Source organism: Apus apus, chromosome 4, assembly GCF_020740795.1.
Source record: "Apus apus isolate bApuApu2 chromosome 4, bApuApu2.pri.cur, whole genome shotgun sequence".
NCBI lineage: Eukaryota > Metazoa > Chordata > Aves > Apodiformes > Apodidae > Apus > Apus apus.
The window spans coordinates 109167551-109191316 of NC_067285.1; the positions used below are offsets into that span (position 1 = coordinate 109167551).

Sequence of the window (23766 nt, forward strand, 5' to 3'; positions counted from 1 at the left end):
AGCTGGAAGGGTAGAAGTCAAGTGCTCCTTGCTTTCCAGGAGTGGAGGGACAGTAAAGCTGTTTTGAAGGCAAGAGTTGCTCCACAAAGCCCATGTGCCTCTTGGAGTAATGTGTGATTAGTGTGGGTGAAGGGGGCAGATCAAAGATCAAGGGCTTTCAGGGGTGCTGATGTGCTTGATTATACCAACTATGTAAAACAATCAGCAGGGAGAAAAAGCCACAGTGACTCATTTCAGCAAATGGGTATCAGGTAAGTTTGATCAAATTGTCTTCGCTGATGTTGAGAGTTAAGGGAAAGGTAAGAGAGGGAAGGAAGGAGCTTTGTCTTTCATTTGAGCTCTCATGGTTGAACCCAAGTGCCTTCTAGATAGAAACACCTGGTCTGGAACTCAAAAGCAGGTCTGACAAGCTGGTGTCAGAGGTGGACTTCTACCCTACCTGCTTAAGTTACTACAACATTAACCTGTACTCAGACATGGATTTTTTTTATATTTTTTTTACAGCTGTATGAATTAAATTAGACATATTGATCACATCAATTAATTCTTGCTCCCTGAAAGGAGAAAACCAGATACTTTTGTCTTCTTCAGGGCATGGAGAAAGAGCTGGGCAGTAGAACAGCCTATGTGATGTTTAAACAGGAGACTTGACCAGCAGGTAAAGTGGTTGAAGTCTTGTTTTATTCAGCTGACAAAGTGGCAAATTAGGACTGGCAGGTTACAAACATCATTTGGGTTGGATCACAAGCCCACTTGGTAAGATGGGGGAGCAAAATTATTACATGAATCGTAGAGAACCTTCCTGCAGTTGGTTGTCACGGGAACTGAAAAACCAATACAAATGACATCAGGTGGTGAAGTTAAATACAGTGCAAGGAAACCAGACAGTACCCGCGCTTCGATGGAATGCGTCCAGCCCCTCCAGCAGCTTGGCTGGCCAGCCCTCTGGAGATGCTGGGATTTCTTCCCAGCACAGCTGCCTCCAGAACTGCGCTCCCTGCTCACTGCACCTGCGTCGTCCCTATTCCCACGGCGCTGGCGTAGGCTGTCAGGATGTCCACCACCTGTTTAGTCTCCAGGGTCATCCGTGCCTCCTTCAGCCAGTCGTGCGCCACCCGCCTCGACTCTCCCCTCAGCTGGTTGACAAATTTAGCTGCCAGCTCCAGGTCCCCGTGCTCGATGCAGTAGGAAGCATAAGACAGTAACTTAAAGGTGTCGAGGTCGTCGGGGCTGAGCTCGGCCGGTGGCTTCAGCTGCTGCGGGTGAAACAGCAGCAGCGATTGCAGGTAGGAGAGGAAGTACTGGTAGAGGCTGTTTCTGGTTTCGTCGATCATGGCCACTCTCTTTGCCAGTTTTTGGACAGTGTAGAAGCGAGCCCTGAGGGCCTCCTCGCTGTACACGCCCCGCGTCAGGGACTCCTGGGGCAGAGCTGCTGTCAGGGTCTCCGTGAAGGCGTTGTCGGAGCAGCTGGCTTTGATGGCCTTCACAGCGCCCTCCAGAGGTTCTGTGGGACTGTCCCCAGAGGCTGTTTTCATGCAGTATTTGAGCGCTTCCACAGAAAGCCACAGCTGGTGGGCCTTCCTGGCTTCCTCTTCTGCTACTGCATGACCTGCAAGATAAACCAAGAGGACCCTCAGCTGGGGGCACAGGTATGGGAAGAGCTTGAACACCAGCAGCAAAAGTGATCCCTCTGAACACTTGGCTTCCAACAGCAGCCACCCCCTCTGCACTCGACCTCAAAGCAAGTCTGCTCAGCAAACCATGGTCAGAAGGAGACAGCTCTGGACTGGTGCAGCTGGGCTGTGCAGGGGGCTCAGCACTGTGCCAAACCCAGGCCCAGGAGCTGTGTGCCTACAGCTGTGCTCAAGCACCCAGGCTTGGGTGACAGGCCCCAGGGGCTGGTAACTTTAGCCCTTACAGACACGCAGTTTCAGTGCTCACTCTCAACAGCTTGCTCGATCCCTTTCAGCCGGGCATAGGCAGTGTTGATATCCAAGGTGAAGTTGTCCAGCTGCTCCTGAGTCAGGCGTCTGAACTGCATCTCCTGCTCGCTGAGTTTCTCTGACAAATTCTGAAAGAGAGAGAGATGCACCATCTATCACACCAGAGGCAGCTGGGTCATCTTTTTTTACCTTAAGATATATTTCTATAAATCTTGTTCTTGCTGGGCAGTGCATACAGTAAATACAATGTAGCAGTAAGAAGCCTTATCAGGGTGAATTTAACAGTGAACTGCACTTGTTATGCTCAACATTTTCTCACCTATAGCAAAAGCTTTTAAGTCTGAATAAACCTGCACCTCCAGGCACTCCATTTCATCTCTTCAAACAGCTTCCCTTGCCAGCCTGTGTTTTAGTCTGCTGCAAGATGGTTCAGGACTCTCATCCTGTGAAGCGTGTGCTGTGCCAGGGGTCAAATATCCCCCTAACTGCCCTGAGGGCTCTTCTCCCTTACCTGCTCAAATTCCACCTTCAGCTCCTGCTCCTGGATCTTCAGAACGTCCCTCAGGTGGTCGGTGTGAGCAGCCGCCTGACGCCGCAGCTGGGTCCGCATCTCGCTCTCCATCACCTCTCGCACTTCCTCAACCTGTGCACACAAGCATTGTTGTCACACCCCTCCTTCTCAACTGCTTGTTTTATCATCCCTCAGCCATCACCTAGGGTACAATCTTGAAAGTGGCATGGACAGAGCCCATGTTTCATTTAAAAACAAACTCAGGAGGTTCTTTCTTACAGCTGAGCCTTTTCCTTGAAGACTTGAAAGAACCATTTCCCAGCCCTCAGTCCCTGGACAGGTGGGTTTTCTCACTAGGCACTTGGTGCAGTGATCAAAATACTGTATAAAAGATACAGTAACACAACAAACTACACACTGGGGTGTATAAACCAGCTTCCCAACAACACACACTTCACCTTTTCCCCCACATGCTGTAATACTGATTTTAATAAAAGGTTACAACCATTTTTACCAGATCTTGTACAAAACAGCCACTTCAGAGACTGCAGCTTAGCACAAGGGGGGATGATGCAAGTTTGTTAGAAGTTTTTTGTTTTCTGTTGTGTTTTCTTTTTTTTTCTTAAAGGATTGTAGCATATCCAACCTTGCATTAAATGCAAAGGTAACAGTTCAAGCAACTTCTAAAAAGAGCTGTAAATTGATACCTGTTACTACAGTGCTTTGAGCTAACAGGCTAGAGGTGAAATCCTTCCTTTCCCTCAAGTCAGTGTGTATTTTCCTGCATTTTTAAGCTGTACTTGCTTCATGTACCAAGCAGCACTAAAATTCTGCTACCATAGTTGTCTTCAAAGAAATCAAATACCAAACCACTGGCAAAGCGTGGAAGGACTTGGAGATACCTCCTGGAGGCAGGATGGAGGGGCTATATTGCCCTAAGGTGGCCACACTGGGTCAGATCAACCACTTGTTTTGACCCCTATCTTCACCAGCAGACAGAAAACATGAAGAAGTCACTCTCTGTTTCACTGGGAGTTTTCACCACCCTGACTTTGCAGAAGTTTCCTTGCTCAAGGTGTCCTGTTCATACTTAGCCTGGGGGTCACCCCACCTGAAATCTCCCATCACTCAGAACATCCCAGTTGCTTTCCACAGAATCACAGAATAGTCTGGGTTGGAAGGGACCTTAAAGATGATCTAGATCCAACCCCCCTGCCATGGGCAGGGACACCTGCCCATGTGCACTTTTCTGGGCACTTCCTCTAGCTCTTCTACCTCCTTTCAGAGCCAGAATTCCAACCAGGTGTGTTTACACCCCTTTACCTTCTTCTCCTGTTCCATTTCGATCTCGCTCTTGTGCCGCTCCAGCGCTTTGGCCACGGCTGCTTCAAACGCTTTTTTGTCTTCAAGTTTCTGCTTCTCCAGGGCAGACTCGATGTGCTGCTGCTCCCTGACCCGCTGCTCTGCCAGCTCCCTGTTCAGCTGGTCGATGCGGCGATGGGCGTGGGCGATCAGCGAGTTCAGGTCGTCTGTGGACAGCTGGCCAGCTGAGGAGAGCACAGGGCCTTAGGAAGGTTCTGCGGGGAAACAGCCACCCCAGTGCTTGCCCACCTCCCACTTGACACTCCGAGCATCCCCAGGGCTGACCAGCAAGCATCTTTAGGTAGTTTTCAAGCACATCAACCCCCCTGACCTGTGCTAATGCCCACCCGATTCCACTCCCTGAGCCACACCTACTTTTTGCCCTTAGTTTCTTCAGAGTGGTTCACAGCTATTAGCTACACTCCCACATCCATGTCACACTCCATCAGAGGAGGCTGTTGACAGTCTGTCCCTTCCTCTCTTTACACCACCATGCATCTTCCCCTGGGACAGCACACACAGCAGCAAGGTGTAAAGCCCTGAGCACTGATACCTCCAGCTTAAGGGAATTTGCTCCTGAAAGCACTGAAGTCACTGCGAGAGACAGACAGAATTACGTCCTCCAGACCAACTGCTCCCAGTTGGGTTTCTTACCCCCGTTTGTACCTTCCAGGTTTGGCTGCTCCAAGAGCAGCAGGGTCACAACCACATGTGTCTGCTAAGGAGTTTGCTACTTTTCTTATGGGAGAGGAGGACACAAGCTACACCTGTACCATCTGTGCACTGCATGACCTGGGAATGGCACAGGCTCTGTAAATGGCACTGGCTGCCAGCTACATCACCTGCATGGAAAACCAGGGACTACTCGATATTCCTGCAGGGTCCAAAGCAAGTGAAATTCCACAGTCCTTCAGCCATCCTGCTGGTGAGTGCTGGAGAAAAGACTGGTGCAGGAGAGCTGAGTACTAGGTGCTCATGCCCAGCAGGGAAGCTGACCAGGACCACTAAGCTCAGCTGCTGACCTCACTGTCACAGGCAGAATGGGCTTTTACTACACTCCAGTTTTAAATTACATTGATTTTTGATCAAAAGGGAAAAATAAATCATCATCAACCTCAGAATCAAAGACTTAATCCACAATTCTAAAAATCAATCATGAAAATTAAATTTGGAGAATCAAGCAGACTTCCAATTAAATTAACCTGGTTTTGGTGACCCAGCTCAGAGCAGCCCTATGTGGCTTTTCAAGCATACACAGCACCTAGATGGTTCAGTGGCATCACCTGTGGATTCACAGGAGCTGGTGAATCCAACACCTCTCTTAAAGCCAGGATTGCTGTGAGGTAGGAAACACCATCACACAGGTTAACTGGAATTGGGTCAAAGATTGTTCCTCATTGGAGTCTCAGCAGCAGGTATCAACCAGCTCAAATTCACAAGGAAAATTTAAACCTGGCTCTCACAAGCCAGCAATCACACTCACCTGGGAAGTGCTGCTAGACAAGAGTTTGTGGTTTAAGATAGACATGCAAAAAGGAAAGGACCCCAAAGCATTCCTCTGCCCAAAATGTTGCAGGAATGCAACATTTTACCCCCTGTTGATACTGCCTGTAACTGAAAGTGATGTACCACACAAACATAAAAAAGGACAAGGAGAAGTGATGACATTCACAAGACCAGAACAAGCTGCAGGAACTCACCTAAGTCAGTTATTTCTGCAACAGAAAGAGGAGAGGTTGGAAAAGTTAATGCACATTCACTACAGCAGGTAAGTCATGCAAAAGTGAAACAGAAAACTAAGAGCTTCTTATCTACAGTGACTTAAACATGAGACCAAGTCTTTAGGGTTTCAGGAAGAACAGTATGTTGGGTATAAAAGTCTCTATATTACAGGCAAGATGTAGCCCAGAACATCCCAACCACTAAAATTACCTTTGGAAACCCACAGATGGATGCTGAAGTTTAGCCAAAGCAATACCAGTTTGAAGTAGAAAAGTGCGACAGGACACTGGAAATTTTACTCTGACATTTCTGGGCTCTTATAAATCAGAAGCAGTTGGTTAGGAAACAAATTCCCAAGTGGCAGCGTGAGCCACGGAGCTGAACAAGTCATTCCTGTGTAGACTCTAGCAAGTCACACATGGAGTGCATGGAAACCACCAGGAGATCCCCTGTCCTCCCTCAAAGGGGCAGCAATCACAAAACCCAGGATGTTCTCACTTTATCCTGAACAATGCAGCTCATGAGATTTCAGATCTCAGGCAAAGAACTGCAGCAGTAATAACAGCAACAAAACTAAGACATCCATTCACTGCTTCCCTGCAGCTCTTGCTGTTGCTGGGGTTTCTGTGCCCATTTAGTTTAGAAATAACATTCACTGTGTGTGGTGTGGTATGAACAATGGGTTCTCTCTTCCAGTAGATCTGCTATTGGAGATGATCTAGAGAAACTGAAGTTCTTTACCAGTCTGTAGTAGAACGAGTATAGTCACAGAGTCAGCCAGACACTTGGTCAGTGAAAAATAGATCTGACCCACATTTGGAGTGACCTGGCTCCTTCCCTGGAATACCAGGGTGGGAAGAGATGTTTAAACTCTATGATATTTATCAAACAAAAGCTACATTGTGTGGAATTCCCAACACAGCACAGGTGGTTCCCAGGTAGAAGCCTTTTCATAACACCAGCTTTAGATGACTTAGTTTAATTGTGAACTAATTTTTACTTAGCTTTACTCAAACCAACCAACCAAGATGGAAAACAGGACTCTGGACATGCAATTCAGTGGCTGTAATCACAGAAACACTACAAAGCAAGGAGTGACAGAATGTAATCAGCACAAAGTAGTCCTGCAATCCCAGACTTACTCAGCCCCTTCCAGCCAGGCTTCACATCAGGGGTGATGCTGTCCAGCTCTCGCTGAAACTCTTCTCTAGCTGTAGCCACAAGCTCATGGTACTGAGCTACTATCTTGGCCTCAGACTGTGCTTCCTGAACCTGTAACAAACATAAATGAGATCAGTTTATTTTTCAAGGCAAATATTGAAAACAGAGGCATATATAACTTAAGACCAGGTCCTGAGTCAGTGGCAGGTATCGTTCCTCTCCAGCCCAACCAAAGCAAACTCACTTGGGAGAGAAAAACTCCACCCTGTGATATCAAACCTCTTGTACACTACAATTTACTGGAACTCCCAGAAATCCATTTCTCCTCACACACACACACTGTAACTGGATAGCCAGTCGGGAGCCTAGACAGGACCAAAGAGGATCTTAACTCAGTTTGTGTCTTTAAAGATCTCCAGCTCTTTCTCTCTGCTTTCAGCTGCCATCTAGGCCTGGTCAGCCAGTCCTATCCTGCTGCCCCCCTCTCAGGAAGTTCTGATGTTGTCACTTTTAGGCTAAATTGTCCACTCAAAACACACATGATGAATTATCAACTGTGCTGCAAAGGAGATAAATTTCATCTTTACATTTCTTCCCCAGCCTTCTGAGCTGTAAAGTGATTTACCCACCAAGTCATTAGCATCGTTTGCTCCTAATGCTTGCTAATCTGATGGTAAATTCCTCTCAGCATCAAATAGAATTACAAGTCACCTACAGAGCAGACAGACACAAATCAAGCTGGCTGGAGACTCTTTCAGGACAGAGACCAAGTTCTTGCAAAGATCTAGTCATGACTGGCTCACTGGTATATCATCATCTCAAAGACTGAGCAGAGGTAAAAAATTAGAAAGGACCAGAATTTATGCTTTTAAAATGTTTAACCTATTAGAGGGCTTGGTAAGGGGAGGCTGCACAAGTGCCAAATAGTCCTTACTCTCATGGCAATAAAGAGCAGCCTGTGAAATCATTACCTTTTTCACCACATTGTCCAAGTCCACTATCATATGACGAAGATTTTCTTCTGCAGCAGTAATGTGAGGTTTGGCTCCTGCAACCTGAGACTTCTTGGCATTCTCGATTACACCTTTTGTCTTCTCTAACTCCTCTCTGAAAAGAGCAGCAGCTGCTAATTATAATGCATACAGAAAAGTGTTCTTTATGCTGCCTGTATTTATGGGAAGAGCTATTGGATAACTCTCCTGGTGTTCCCATCTACCGGATCTATGGGCTAGGATGCTGTGATTTAAGATCTGTCTTTCCACAGCCTGAAGGCTACAGATGTGTCTGTTCCATGGAGAAGGAGAATTATTTCCAGTACAACTAGTACTCAGGACTCAAGACTTAGCTGGAGGGGGCAGATGGAAAAAAGGAGTTAGTAAAACTAAGTGAGAAGGGAGGCACTTCCATCCCATAACAGAGTTATTAAGGAAACATTCTTAATACAGATGGCTTACTCTTGCACAAGTGTTTTGGGCATGGTGACTGGTGGAGATAAATAGAGGATGGGAGGAAATTTAGAGAGCTCTGTGAAGACAGATTACTTTTTTTTTTTGTAATTTAAGAAAGAACCACTTTCCTCTAGCATGATTGAAAATCAAGGAAAAATTAAAAAAGCATTCCTTTTCCAAGTCCATTCAAACCAGTGGAGGCTTCTAATGACCTCACTGGAATAAGGAACAAGTTTCAAAATAAATAAATTAATAAATAAATAAATAAAGGGAAGACATTCAGTAGAGCAATGTTTGGGGTTTGTGTTAGCTCTGTTTCACTCCTTGGAACCTGGATTACACCTCCTATTTTTAGTCAGCACTGCAAATTAAAACACTCATGAGTGTGTGTGACTTTCTTTGGCTTGGCACAAACACATCAGTTTAATATGAACACAGGTGCCTGCCTAGAGACTCATCTGCTGTCTGTGAGCCCTCGCAGGGTTGATACTCACTCACCACTCCACAAGTCTCAAAACCAAGCAACTTACTTGGCTTTCAGGAGGGCGTCAGCAGCCTCATCCACTGCTCTCCTCCGGTCCTTCAGAGCCTCCTCCAGGGTGCGCCACTGGGATGGTTTTTTCTCCCCAGCATCCTAAGGAGCACAGATGCCTAATTAGGGCCACCCCAATCCCAAAATAAAGAGAGTTATTTTGCTCAGACTGACCAACGGTTTTGTGTTTTCCCAGCTGGATATATTATTCTTCCCTTCCAGTGCTTTGATTTGTGTGGTTCTTCATGGGTTTTGCCACCTGGGCAACAGCCACTTGTCCACGCAGAAGAGCTTTTATGGTGCCACAGCACTGGGTGGAAATCTCTACATCTATCAAAGTACTGGAATACTTCCAAATTGCTTCTAACCTTAATACTTGGGGTACAATAATACTTTAAATTTGCTTATTTTTAAAGTAAGCTTAAAAGCCAACTCTTAAGACACTTGTTTTGCCAACTACTAGAGTAAATCTTGGGTGCTTGTTTGGTTGCCTGGATGCCCCTGGTCATTGATTAATCACTGAATCAGATTCTCTGCTCCAGAATGGAATAGAAAGAAGGCATTCCACACAAAACCCAGCCTTAGCACACCAGAACCACAAGCTGGCATTGTTCATGCATCCCCAAAACATTTCCAGACAAGAAACTTAACAATTCAGCAGTAAGATTTTGGGAAAGGGAAATGTTCAGTGGAATTATCAGGGTGGATGAAAACCTACCTAGATCCAGGTTAAGAAATGGGTTTGGAAATTAAAATACCATGTGAAGACTACCAATGTATAAACTTGAACTCTTCTTCTTGCAAAAGGGAAATAAAGGAGTTGGAGAAGAAAAAGTGAATAAAATTCAAAAGCAACCCCCCATTTCACAAGTGGAAAGATTAGTTAAAATTGCAATAAAAGTAAAAGCACTGCAAGAAAAGCTTCCAACTCTGTCTTTAATTCTGAAATAAAAAGTTTTGCTGAACATAATTTAAAAAAAAAAAAAGTCCCCATTTGACCATTTTACCTCAGAATTGTCCATGGCCTCCTTCAGTATCTGTGAATGGGCATTCACTGCTTGCACAGCAGCCTCCTGGGCAGTGATGGCCTGCAGGGTTGTACGGGCTGTTGCACTTAGGGCTCCTTCTAAAGTTGCTGCAAGAGCTGCAATAAAAAATAATTAACTGAATTAAACCAAAAAGAGAAGAGCCACAGAATTAGTAAAATGACCTGTTGGGTCCTCAGCATCTCCTTATGTTATTTTCTATGCCCCAAAGGGTGGGGGTGAGTTCAGGAGCTACACTTGCAGGCTACAGAAGAAGAAATGTTGCCAGGACATGGCCCTCAGAGGAGCACTAAGGTCCAAGCCTGCACCTACAGCAACGAAGCTGCTCAGTGCAGAGACCTTTGCCATGTTTCTCCAGGGGGCTGCTTTTACACCAACAGATTTACTTCCATCTTCATTTGTTGCAATGGTTATTAGGAAGAAACAAGTAAATTCTCCCATCTTCCCCAAGGAAGACACATTCCAACAGCAGAGTTATTCTTCCCAGCCAAGAAGGTGGTGACATTAACTGTTGATTCCTATTGGTGCAGAAGCACAATTGAGCTATTAATTATTCAAGCAGGGACCAAACCAGAATGGCTGATCAGAGTGAGCAGCATCTGCCTTTCTGGAGTCAAGACATTTATTTCTAAGTATTAGGGCAAGCAAATGCACCTTTCCAGTAAACACCCTCTGGATTTTTTCAGTGTAACATCTCAACTTCTTCACTTGCAAATACGTCCTCGCATGAAGCAGACAACTCGTGCCAAGCCTCTTGTTTCTCCTCATGTTGCTCTTCTACACCAGACACAGAAGCAAGAAGCAGCAGACCACAACCTGCATGTCTGCTCCAACCCTGTTAAGTTCAGGCTTGTAGATCTTTCTCATCCCTTGTGTGCAACAACAGCCCAAGGCTCAGACTTTGGCTGAGGACACTCTGAGGAAAGTCTCAGTGTGGTCCTCACAGCTGCCAAGAGCCTGTTCACATGCAGGGCAGTTGGGCACGTCAGATCAGGCACACCACACTGCACAAGACCTTCTTCCACCATCAGTCAACAAAATACAAAGGCCACAGCTGCCACAGCAGGCTGAAGCATGTCCAGTAAGTGGCCTCAGCACTGTTAAAATTCCCTTTCAAGCCTATTTTCACTGGCTACACCCATGTCACCAGGAAACTTTCACTTATTTTAAACACAGTTTCTGTTCAGCATACATGTCTCTAGCCTACCCACCCCAAAGACTCCTGTGGCCTCCCCACAGAAGGTCTGCAGAGCCATTGCAGTCATCCTTGCACTGTCCCCAGTCAGAAGTTACCTTTCTACACCCATCATCCCCTTCTCCAACAGGCTAGTCTCTCTCTCATCCTCATCAACACTGGCTGGAGGACAATATGGAAGCTTTCTCACACTGCAATCTGCAGCCTGAGCTGGGTTTGCTTTCAGAAGGTAAGTATCCAGATAGCTGGCTACAGATTGCCCAGACATACCAGACAACAAACCATCACCTACCAAAAATAATTCTCTATTTTTCTGGCTTCCCAGGAGGCAAACAAGGAAAGGACCCAAAACTCCTGACTTAGAACAATCATGCTGCAGCCAAACCAAGACCAAACAACAGCTCAGAAGTATTTAAAATTAATAAACCAAGTGGGGGGTGAGGGGGAAGCAAAGCTCATTGTTTTGAGCAAGACACACCAGCAGGACATGAGCTTTGGGACACAGGAAAAACCAGGCCACCTCTCAGTAATAAAGCTGGACTCATAGGTCTGAGTTAGAACCCAAGCAAGGAACTATCATAGTTCCCAACGCAGAACCTACAGGGATATCTTCCCAGAGCCCTGATATACCACCCCTGAACCACCACCAAACCAGTTGAGGCAGTGGATCTGTAGACAAGGAGCCAGGGATCCCAGAAGCTGCAAACTGAACAGAAGCCAACAGTGTGCTCTGGCAGCAGTGAGTCCCAACCATGAACAAGGTTGCACCAAACAAAAGCACCTCCCACAGATGGAGCTAAGGAAGGATTTCCCTCTAAAGGGTACCTAGGAGACCACATGTGGAACACAGTGTCACATCTTGAGAGCCTCAGGGTACGACAGACACAAACTGGGGAGAGAACAGTGCAGAGGCCCTAAGATGGTTTGGGGATGGGAGCACGTAACAGATGAGAGGCCGAGGGATCTAGGCTTCTTCTAGAGAAAAGCCAAAGGGGTACCTGAAGTAGTGCTTTCCACATCTAAAGGGGTGGAACCAGACTTCTCAGAGGTGTCCAGAGAAGCAACAGATCCAAGTGCCAACAAGAGAAATTAATGGGATGTATCAAGTTCTTCATCACAAGAAGTGCTGGCAAAGCTGCTCAGAGAGGTGGAACAACCTCCATCCTTGGAGAGCTTCAAACCTCCAGAGCAGAAGGCCTTGAGCAAACTTCCTGCAGAAGGATCTTTATTTATACTTCTACAGGGTGTCAAACACCAGAACAGGCTTCCTAGAGAGGTGGCTGATGCCCCAAGCCTGTCAGTGTTTAAGAGGCATTTGGGTAGTGCCCTTAACAACATGCTTTGTCTTGGTCTGCCCTAAGCTGGTCAGTTGGACTAGATAGATGTTGTAGGTCCCTTCCAACCAGAATAGTCTATTCTATTCTAAACTGCCCCAACTCTCCAAGCAGGAGCATGGACTAGAGAACTTGGTAGTCCATGCCAACCTAAGATTTTCCATCATTCTTTGACCATCAGTTACATCTACTGGGTGGAAGAAACTTCAACACCCCCCATTCTGCCAACAAGGACAACGAAGAGGTGTGTAAGCACCTTGGAACTCTAAAGTCAATATAGTCCAACAATTCTTCTGTCATGTACAGGAAAACTAGCAGTATGGACTTACCTGATACCATCTCCTGCTCCTCTTTGTCTTGCTGGGCAAGCCGGGCTGCAACTTCTTCTGGTGACCTTTCCTTTATGACACGGGAACCTTCATGTTCTTTACCTATTCAGAAGTTAAAAAAAAAAAAAAAAAGAGTTAAACTGTTTAGGTGGAGTGTCCAAATTACTACCTGGATCACCTGTAGGGAAGCAACTTTCTTTTCAAAACTGGTTTTTACAGTCAGTATAACTTCAGAAATCTGACTTCTGCATGAAGCTGTGCTGAAACTACCTGAAGAATTTTTATACCCATAATTACAATGGCCAGTCTCACACTGTCTTAGAATTAAAGACAATAGCACAGATACTTCACATGCATCTGTAGAATTTACGTTGTGTAGTTACAACAACAAGCAAGACCCAGAAGCGAAAGGCGAAGCAAGACTTGAAAAACACTTATGGAGTCAAGTTTAAAGTTAATATCTGTTCTTATTTAATTTTTAATCAGTTCTTCTTTGGCATGCTTAGGGAGCTCAGCCTAAGTAACAAAAGATGAGTGAGAGGGCTATGGTGAGTGACATGTCTACACTACTCCCTAGCCTAAGGCTACTTAAAATGCCTGAAGAGTGAGCACTGACCTAAGTAACTCTCTCAAAATCAACAGCAAGTCTGCATCTGAACTGAGGAGAGAGCCCAGACCTCTCAGATTCATGCTGCAACAAAAACCATATAGTAATGCTAATGCTAAACCATATAATAATGCTAAAAACCACCTTAATAATGCTGATGTAAAGTCTGAAGAACATATTTATTTCCTGCTGGCATACTTTTTATGAAATGTGTTCATCCGTAAAGAAATTACACAGTCTCATCTGAAATAGACTATCATATAGAAAATAGTGTTTCTTGTTGAGCTAAACAATAAATGGTTTCCTCCCTTGGCCCTGGGCAGACTTGCTTTTCTGAACCTCAATCAGAAAGCCACAGAGAGCAGAAGCAAACTGGACTGTGTAAGTTCAGCATTAAGCCAGGCTTTCCTCTTGCATTCATGCCTGTGCCAGTCCCAGGAACCAACCTCAACTTCTTAGTAATTAAAATTCTATCAACAGATATGGAAGTTGTTTCTTCTGCAGAAGGCACTAAGATTCATGCCTTTAGGAACTGACAAACACCAACTGAGAAATAAAAACTTCTACACTTGAAGCTGCAGGATTGTATTTTTCTTCATCATGTTCATATGATCTTTCTCACCTTCTTCAGTCTGTATCCCTGGAGCTGGCACTGACATGGCTACACCAGTTGCAGAGATGATCTGTGCTGCAGCCTTGCCTGCTGTTAAATACAGTAGCAGAACAAAAACAGTTTGTGTGTATGAGCTATCATGTAAGAAAGAGATGTTAAGACTTCATTTTTTTCCGCTGTGGAAACTTACGATTCGGACACCGATATTATTTCTAGAAAAAAGATAATTTCCTGGACAAACAGCAACCAGGTACCACTTGCACACAGACACACACAAAAAGCCACGACAATTAAACAAAAATAGATGTCACAGCTCCTCTCTAAACCAGTTCCCTCTGATCTGGCTTTCCAGTACCTCAGCGATTATCCAAAATAAAGCCACTTGCACGAAGAAGACGCAAGTGGCCTCAGAGTGCAGCACCCAAAGTGCTCTTCCTGCTGAGTCTCATATCTAAACTGTGCAGGACTGTCACTGTTTGTGTTAGGAGTCCAAATACTCTATAAGATAAATAAATTTCAAGACGAAAATTGGCCAAAAAAAGTAAAAGAGCTTAAGCCATTTTAGACAATTGTTCTCTTGAATGAGAAGACAGTAACATGAAATCTACAGAATTATAACATATTCATCCTCAACGACCCCAAAGACCATTTAATCTATCCTGGGATGTATGATGTAAGAGAAGATTAAGCTTTTTGCTTCTTGCTACATGACATTCTGTAGAGTTACCTTCTTTTTCCTCTGAGGGAGCTAAAGCTTCTGCTTTGCCCATCTGGGATTTGTTAACAGGCTGTTTAGACTCTTTCATTACTTCTGCTACAGATGAGATCTTCAGAGGACCTTGCTGGATCTTGAAAAATAAAAAATAAGGAATATAATCAGTTTAGCACACAGCTTGTGTCTCACCAACTTCTCTATAACAGAAAAGAGTATCTGTATGAGCAGACTACCAAGAATCTAAACTGCAAGGTGCACATGAAAACAGTGGCAAGGCCATATCATTTGTTGTCTTGATTTTTAATTTAGAAGGAAGTTTATGATTTTCACCTCTCCAAAACTCAAGGTGGAGGAGTGGGAATTTTCACTGCATTATCAATGTATGCATAAAACCAAAAAAATTTCTTGCCCCAAACATCCCAAACACTTCTGTTTTGAGAGACTAGAAATAATGCAGAAACTGTAAAAGCTGCAAGTACATGAAACAATTCCAGAAAGCAGATTTCAATTATTTCCCCTTGGACATTATTCAGTTCATACAGGTGTACCTTAAATTCATTCAGTTGACACTTCTCTTAATTTCATACCTCCTGAGTCTTTCTTGTCACCCCTCCCATCATGCCCAGTCTCTATGCAATTCCTTTTCAAGTTGTAGTGGAAAATATAGGTAATTGTTTTAAAGATATATAACTGCGTAATTAAATACATGTTTAAAAAGAACAAATATGATTTTAACCAGTTCTCACTGAACAGAAGATGCTACAGGCATGGCAGTGGTTTGACAGGAACAGAGGATTCAGCAAAGAGATTCAGGTGCTGGTGTTCACAGCAGATGAACACTGACTCAAGCACACAGTATTGTGAGGTTCTATAATGTCAATCCATTAATATCCATCATGCAAAGCCACAAACAAGATAACAATAAAAGCATCTGAGTTACAGCCATGGCTGGGCAGGTGACAACTTTGCCATCTGACCAGTCTGTTTTGCAAAATTTACTAGGGCCTGGGAGGTGTGAAGAGGTTGGATGATGAGAAGTGTGGCTAAAATCAGAAGAGATATAGTTTTAGTTGTCTGATATTCTCCCATTCATTAAGAACAGAATTCTTTAGATCCAATTTAAAATATTTTGGGTTTCTTGCAAGTCAAATGGCTTCTTAAAGCTCAGGACAACCACAACCAGAGGAGCTTTTCAGCATTCTCGGATAATCGGGGAGCATTTCCTTTCAGATGCAGAAACAGAAACTACCAGACTGGATTTCCAGAGCTGTGCTGAAGGCAGCATCAGGTTTCCCTTTCTGCAGGGTCACATCACTATGATTTCAAAGTATGATGCTCATGCCTGGCTCTGTACCATTCAGCTCTTTATTCAATCAAAAACTGCCTCAAGTTCTCTTTAAAAGAAGTTCAGCTTAGAATAGTTTTCTTACAATCCTGGCACACTGCTAACTTCAATTAGCCTCTAGTCAAACAGTTACATTCCAACAGGTCACCCACCCCTCTCTCTCCCAAATGTATTTCAGGGTATAAGCAGGGCAGCTATTCAGTTAGAATCCTACTAGATTATTTTACTAGAAAGACAAAGAGCAGTTTTACAGCCCATAGACCAGAATGAAAAGATGATAACGGGCAATGTACAAGCAGCATTGATACACAGCACAAAGCAGTTCCTCAGTTCATCATTCCTAAACCTTCTTAATTTAAGAACTCTTAAAATGCTTAAATTCTTAGCCCACAGCAAAGTCCATCAGAATTTGAGAAGCAGGAGCAGATGCTGGCTTTAAAAAAACAAAGAAAAATGAAAGGGTGGGGGTCAAAGGGAACCACTTACAGGTTTCTTTGGCATGGGTACAGTATAAGGTGCAGGACCAAGTGCCATCTCAAAGAGCTTATCAGAGTAGGGAACAGCCCTCTCTACGCTCTCCCGGAATTGTGTATCATAGCTGGCATACAGGACGGTTCCACCTACTCCTCCACCCACAAACAGGAGACCTGCACCAATGATTTTGCCTACAGAGACACTGTGGGGGGAAAGAAGAGTGGAAGTTACACAGGTGGCATCACACAACAAACATCAAGCAGCTTTTGAGGCTTTTTAGCTTACAGCTGGGGACAAACACTCTGTTCCAGAAGCTGGCCAACAAACCCAGCCATCCCTGCTACCATAGTGGCTTGTGACTCATCCAAAGCTAAGATGGCAACCCACAGCCTTCTTTCTAAATATCCATCACCTTGATTAGCTTCATTTAAATCTGGCTGAATCAAAGAAGGAACACACAGAAGCATGAAAATAAGTTACTCCACCAAAAAAAAATAATAATCCCACCACCACTAATTTGCTCTCCCATGAAACTAAGGAGCAGATTCCCTCTGGGTCAAGGCAACAGAAGAACCAACTCCACCCTTCCAAAACCATCTACATACCCAGACTCTCCTGAGGAGGTGGCATATCCACGGCACAGTCGTACTGGACGGAGTGACACTCTCCCATGCCAGCTGCTCTGCAAGGGGGGAGGAGGAGAGAGTCAAGCAGAGAGCACAAGCTGTATCTGACCAGTTTGCTCCAGCACCCCTTCTTGCACACCCTCCAAAGGAAAGCAGCAGCCAGCACCAGAGCAGGGACATTGGACTCTTCTCCCTAAGCAAAGAAGAGGGCTTTCTCACATGCAACTCACACGTTAAGGGCTTTTTAAGAAGCCGTAAGAACCACAGAAGCACAGACTGCCAGCTTGGAAGGGACCTCAAGGATCACCTGGTCCAACCTTTCCAAGTTGGAACGTGGTTTGGATGAAATGGCCCAGCACCTCGTCAAGGTGAGTCTTAAGTGTCCACTGTTTGGGAATTCACCACTTCCCTGGGGAGACTATTCCAATGTCCAGCTGTTCTCATAGTGAAAAATTTTCTTCTGATATCCGGTTGGGATCTGCTCAGGAGTAGCTTGCACCCATTAGCCCTTGTCTTTTCCATGTGACTCCTTGTAAAAAAGGAGTCTCCATCTTCTTGGTAGCCACCCTTTAAGTACTGGAACAATGGCAATAAAGTCTCCCCTAAGCCTTCTTTTCTCCAAGCTGAACAAACCCAGTCCTCTCAGCCTTTCCTCATCCAGGCTTCCAAGTCCTTTGATCACTTTTGTGGCCTGGACCCTCTCCAGTCTGTCCACATACTTTTTGTAGAGCAGGGACCAAAACTGAACACAGTAGAAAGCATTCTGAAAACAAGAAGAAAATCCCAAACCACACAACCTACCTCAGTTTATTTCTGCATTTATTTTGCCTATTTATGTTCCCTGTCTCCAGTCTGGGATGTACCACTGGACTACTGCAGATTCTCTTCAACAATCTCATGGGCTAGAACAGCTCAGCTGTGAGCAGTGCAGAAGACAACAACAGCTGTTTAAATACTTAAAAACGACTAAAACCTGTATTTAATACTTAAAGCTATTTTTATTTCTGAAGACAATCAGTTCTTGAGCTCCCAAACCAAGACTTCCTCTTTCAGAGCATCAACAACACACCTACTTTCCAGAGAGATCTTGGATTATAATATAAATGAAATTACTATATAAAGAGTGATAATTTCATTACATTCTACTTAACAAAACCCACACTACCCAAGATTTTCATCCTCTTGATATTTTACCTGAAAATTCAGATTAACCAGAAAGACTGGTTAAGCTACTCCAGCCTATGGAAGAAAAAAACCTCTGTCCTCCTCAGGTGGTTTTTTCCCCCCACACACATGAATTGCTAAGAGAGAAAAACAGGGCTCATTGGAAATCAGAGCACAAGACACAAAAGGAATTTTTCCCACAGTTGAAATATTTTGGGCAACTAGACATTTTTTTCTTTTATTAAAAAAAAAAAGGACAACTGGGAGATGCCTCACTACAACCTACCCCAGAGAATCAGTTTCTCTATTTCCTTTCCCATATGGCAATAAGTAGCAAGCAAAAATCTTGTCGTCCCACCCTTGTCCAATTGCATAAAGAGGAAAGGCAGGAACACTGAATTCTTATTCTTTCCAGAAGAGCAGCCAAAAATTTTTAATTAGTATCAGGAACATGTGTACAGCAACAGGAAATGTGCTCTTCTTACCCCAGAGACCTTCATGAGCTCTAGCTGTGCCCTGTGGTTGATTTTTGGGTTTACAGTGGATAGGAGACAAATAATACACATCTTCTGTGATGTTTTTTAATTGTTAGACCTGATTGCCCAGCAGAACCCACTGAGGCTTCACTGGCCCTTTTAGGGGAAACTTTCTCAGGGTCATCCCACCCTGTTCCATGGCAAGAGGGAGCTTGAGGCCACTCACCTGCTGCTCCTTGCTCAGGTTGGACTTGCCTTCCAGGTGATCCTGGAGGCTGCCACAACTATAACCTTGGCACCTGGGTCATTTATGAGCTGCCTACAGCCCTACTCACACCCCGTTGGTGGCAAATAACACTGCACCCATTTAGTTCTCCCACCCTCAGCAAACACACCTGGTCCTGCACTCAGGGAGCTCGCAGGGCAGAGGAGGAGCCCTGCTGCTTCTTCACCATTTGTGCTTTCTACACCAAGAGGGGGTTTGTGGGATTATTGTTTCTGACCAGATGGTTTTAAGAGGTCCCTTCCAAGCTGAGCTTGGAAGCCCAGTCTAATTTTCCTCCCTCACATCTAAATACACTATTACTTTAAAAAAAACACCAAAAAACAAACACCACTTTTTATCAATCACTTCTTAAAAGCAGCATGGCTCTCTTTTGGCCATCATCATAAACTTGCTTGGATTTGCTATATCACCATGATTTGGAAAATTACAAGTAGCTTCTAATCTCCCCTGTGTGTAATTTCCAGGAGTTTGTCCATTTTTTTTAGATCCCTGTTATTTGTTTGTAATGATGCCTTAGAGGATTTGGAATTGCATGCCACATGCATTGCTGTGCCCTGCAAAAGGCAGAAATAAACCATTCACTGTTCTGCAGAAACACAGAATCACAGAAGGGTTTGGCTTGGAAGGGACCTTAAAGATCATCTCATTCCAACCCCCCTGCATGGACAGGGACACCTCCCACTAGACCAGGTTGCTACCACCTTTCAGATAAGGCATCACACAGACCCAGGGCACTGCAGGGCAGCTGTTACCATTTCTTGCTCCTTTTCCAGCAGTTCTACATGCCACTCATTTCACCTACTTCTTAAATGCTTATTATTTTACATTCATGATGTACCATTAGATGACCACTTTGCAGGGCACTTCACACCTTCACCCTGGTTAACATTAAGAGCCCCATTGAACCCAGCATTTGAGGTGATCCACATGAGCTCAACCCTGGCAAAGATGCTCAGGACAGGTACAGCACAGCAGAACTTCATTACCAAAATAAAATCTGCCTTCCAGGCTTATAATTAACACTTAACTTTAAATAACCAGACACAGGACACACCAGCCCCTGAGTTTATTCAGTCCCAGCTGAACATCTAGTCAAGCTCAAGTGTCTTGACTCAGAATTTGCACAGAAAGAACCTTGCAAGATACAGTTTTCTGTGTATTTAAACAGAAAAAGCAAACCAGAAACTCCAGAGGAAGGTCATCCTTGTCATGACAGAGGTTATGTGTAGCAGGGATATCTGACTGCAGAATGACCTTTAAAGGTCCCTTCCAACCCCACACATTCAGAATTCTAACTTTCCATCAGCCATCAACCTCTGCCAAATGTCATACCTTTCTACAAAAAGCCCTCTATTTCTTTTCAAAGAAAACTACAGAAACACTCCAAAGAAGGGAAGAGGAGTCTCTCTGTAGCACTGCACATGCAGCTGAAAGCATTTAAGAAATCACTGTGGTGAAGACCCACTTCTCTCAAAGCCACAACTTCATTTCACTTGTTAATCAACTTGCTGATCCTCCACGAGCAGAGCTCACGTGAAGAGAAAGGAATAAAATTTTTCCCAGTCTCCACCATGAGCTCTCTACTGGGATTTTCTGCACTTAAACCTTCTTGCTGCTCTAGCTCTGGGGAGCTGCAACTGCTTAGCTATCCTCACCCAGCCATGCTCTGCTTCCTCGCTCTCGCAGTCTACTCAAGCAATTGAGCATCATCAAGGACCCACAGTCCTGACCAGGCCAGGCTCTCCTGGGACAACTGGATTTATTTAACTTCTAAAGGAGCACCCTGACATTGCCAAGCAGAAGCAGACTTGCCTCACTACCAGCTTCCATCCACCATATACGTAAAAGCAGTTTCTTTTCATTCTTTAAAAATACTGTTACAACTTGCCACTCATAACATTTAAAAAACAAAACAAACCACACATCTCTTTACTGGGGCTCTATCAAAGCAAAACAACCAAGTTCCACCAGCTGAGCAGCAAGGTACCAGCGAGGTGTCATCACTCAACAATACTGACACTGAGGCCTTGGCCTGAGCTGCAGCTAACTGAACAGGACAAGCAAAAACCCTGAAGGTGACATAAGACAAACCAGCTCTCATGTCAAAACAAAGGGGGTCAAGAGTGCTGAAGGGGTAGTAAAGGCAAAGGAAAGATGAACATTGATCAGACATTGGAATGGACTGCCCAGGGAAGTGGTGGAAGCACCATCCCTGGAAGTGTTTAAGGAAAGGCTGGATGTGGCACTTAGTGCCCTGGTCTAGCTGATGTGGTGGTGTTAAGTCATAGGTTGGGCTTGATGATCTCAGAGGTCTTTTCCAGCCTCAATAATTCTGTGAATAAGATATAAAAACTGTGTAATTGTAGCTGCCTGGGGATCACCACAGCTGGAGCAGAGAATAAACCAATGCTGCTGCTCTGGCAAGAACAGACCTGTCAAATGTGCTCCCCAGACAGAGGATGAGGGCAGCAAGGATGCCCCTTCCCTCACCATAAAGGCAACGGGCAGCACAGCCAGGTGGAGCATCCCAGTGTTACCCCACTGGTGCCACTTCCAGGCCTGACAGCATCAGCATCTGCCTGACCATCTCTTAACAACCAGAGGGCCTTACTTCCATGACGTGAGTTCTCACTACTTGTAGAAAAACTACCCAGTATCATCTCAGATCATGTCAGCACTTCTTGGTTAGAGTCCACAACTCTGCACCTCTTGCAAAAAAAAAAAAAAAAAAAAAAAGCACTATAATTAAAACATTTGTTTCTTATTTCTAGTTTCTGGCTCTTTCACCACCCAAAACCAAACAAGTTTTAGTTGCAGAAAGTCTACGGGACCAGCAGCTGTTTTCACATGTAAATGCTACATTATGCTACAAAGCTTCCCTGGAATATGAATAAAGAGAAGCAAAGTGCATAAAAAACTTTTTTTTTGCACACACACTTTTACTGTCCAAATTAAATCTCCACTGTAGTCAAGTCTCATCAGGAAATACGAGTAGGGGTAAAGGAAAAAAAGGTATTTTTTTGAAGCTGAAACAAACAGGAAGAAAACAGACCACAAACTTGAAAGAGTGCTGCAGCATCTCTGTGTTTGCACAGCTCCTCCACCAAATGTTTACAGACCAAAGACACATTTCCAAGCTGCAAAGCACAACGCTGACTTTCCAGTGCTGTACAGTCATTCTAGACACATGCCTTTAAAGAAGGAATACATGCAAATAGCCCTAACTGATTCACATCTGCGGAAGCCTGTTTGCTGTCCTCTCAGCTCACACTTTCCACTGGCCTGAAACCCAGAGCCTTATTTTAGTGGGCAGCTGCTGACTTGGCCCAGAGAACCCTCCAGCCTTACAGAGCAGCAGAGGAAACGCTGGTTGGTGTGGTGGACAAGGTTGTAGAGCAGGGACCTGCCAACTGCAGAGCCTGAGGGGGCTGGACACACCAGCTTGTCCTTTGCTGGACTGTAGGAACTGAGAGTAACGAACGCTGGGATGCAGAGCAGGATATAGAAGTGACCTAATCCAATTCTTTTTAATTCATGTTAAGCAGACAGCTGGAATACAAGCTGGAGCCTTAGCAAAGGGGTCACCTGTAAAGGCTCACAGCTTCCTGAAGCTGGCCAACGGCTTTAAAACGGATCCGCAGCACGTTATCATCCCAGTCCCTGCTGATGTGGAAGCCCAAAGGTCCAGCACATACATCCAAAAGGCACCTTTCCCCCTGGCATCGCACGTCTTCTCTTCGTGTCCGGCTGTGAGGACCAGGGGATCCCTGTACCACAGAGCCCCTGGCCCCGCAAAGCGGACGCTCCTCATCCCCCCCCTAGCACCGGCGCTCCCGTCGTTAAGGCACGGCCGGGCGGGGCAGGGCTGGGAGGTGCCGGGGCGGCCGGCCAGGCCGCGGCGGGGCAGGCAAGGTCACGTCCTTCCCCGCCGCTGAGCGGGCCTGGCCGCGCCGCCGCCGAGCAGCCGGACGGCCGTGTGCCGCCGCCGAGCCCCGCCGGGCTGCTGCCGTGGCTCCCGGCACCGCCCCGAGAGCCGGGCCGGGCGGCAGAGCCGGCGACAGGCCCGACACCGGCCGGCCCGACAGCGGCCATGACGGGCGGGCAGACTACAGCCCCCAGCATGCAGCGCGCCCGGCCCCGCCCGCCCTACAGCCCCCCGGGCCGGCTGGACGCCCGCAGAGGACTACAGGCCCCGGCATGCCTTGCGGGCGGCGCCCCCCCTGCCTGCCTCGCAGCCCCGCCGCGCTGCACGCCGGGACTCGTAGTCCAGGCGCCAGGCCGGCTGGCAGCCCCGGCCGCCCTTCCAACCCGCAGCAGCCAATCGCGGCCGCGCCCGCCGAGCCATTCAGAGGAGCCTGGGCCGCGATGAGAGGACGCGCCCCGTACCCCCCTCCCGCGCCTCCCACCCCACCTGGCCTCCGCTCGTCCCCGCCAGCCCTCCCGGCCCGCTCCCCGCCAGGCGGGCGGCCAGGCCTCACCGTCCGGAGGGCAGGCGATAGCGCGATCGGCTCCTCGCCGTGCTCCCCCGGGGCTGCGCGCCGCCCGGCGCTGTGCTCACCTGCGCGGCCGCGGCACCGGCGGCTCGGCGGCAGGCCCGCAGCATGGCCGCAGCACCGGCGGCTCGGCGGCAGGCCCGCAGCATGGCCGCGGCCCGGCGGCGGCAGGAGCGGGCCGTGCGGGTCACTCCCGGCGCCACCGCAGCGCTCTGCGCATGCGCGGCGGCGGCGGCGGGGGGGCGGGGCCGGAGCGGAGTGACGGGCAGCGCGGCCAATCGGAGGGCAGGAAACGGGCCGTATGCAAATTTGGCGGCAAGCGGCCGGCGGGAATGTCCCTGGCACCGGGCGCGCATGCGCAGCAGCGGGCCCCGGTGGCACGTG

The 23766-nt window shown here is 46.4% G+C and overlaps 1 protein-coding gene across 4 annotated transcripts; it reads right to left on the bottom strand.

The window, feature by feature from the left end:
• Positions 1-659: 659 nt before the first annotated feature.
• IMMT (inner membrane mitochondrial protein) lies at positions 660-23596 on the bottom strand. 4 transcript variants are annotated; one of them, XM_051619533.1, is made up of 15 exons: positions 23448-23596; positions 16943-17019; positions 16350-16539; positions 14531-14651; positions 13813-13893; positions 12584-12685; positions 9687-9823; positions 8678-8781; positions 7671-7806; positions 6681-6810; positions 5517-5531; positions 3778-4001; positions 2455-2586; positions 1942-2071; positions 660-1609 (listed from the first exon to the last, which is right to left on the bottom strand). In XM_051619533.1, exons 1-15 carry the CDS (start codon positions 23529-23531, stop codon positions 1002-1004), a joined length of 2271 nt encoding a protein of 756 aa, XP_051475493.1. In that variant the 5' UTR covers positions 23532-23596; the 3' UTR covers positions 660-1001. The 4 variants fall into 4 exon arrangements, with proteins under 4 accessions (XP_051475493.1, XP_051475496.1, XP_051475494.1 ...); XM_051619536.1 differs by lacking the exon at positions 13813-13893; XM_051619534.1 differs by lacking the exon at positions 5517-5531.
• Between the last annotated feature and the right edge of the window lie 170 nt (positions 23597-23766).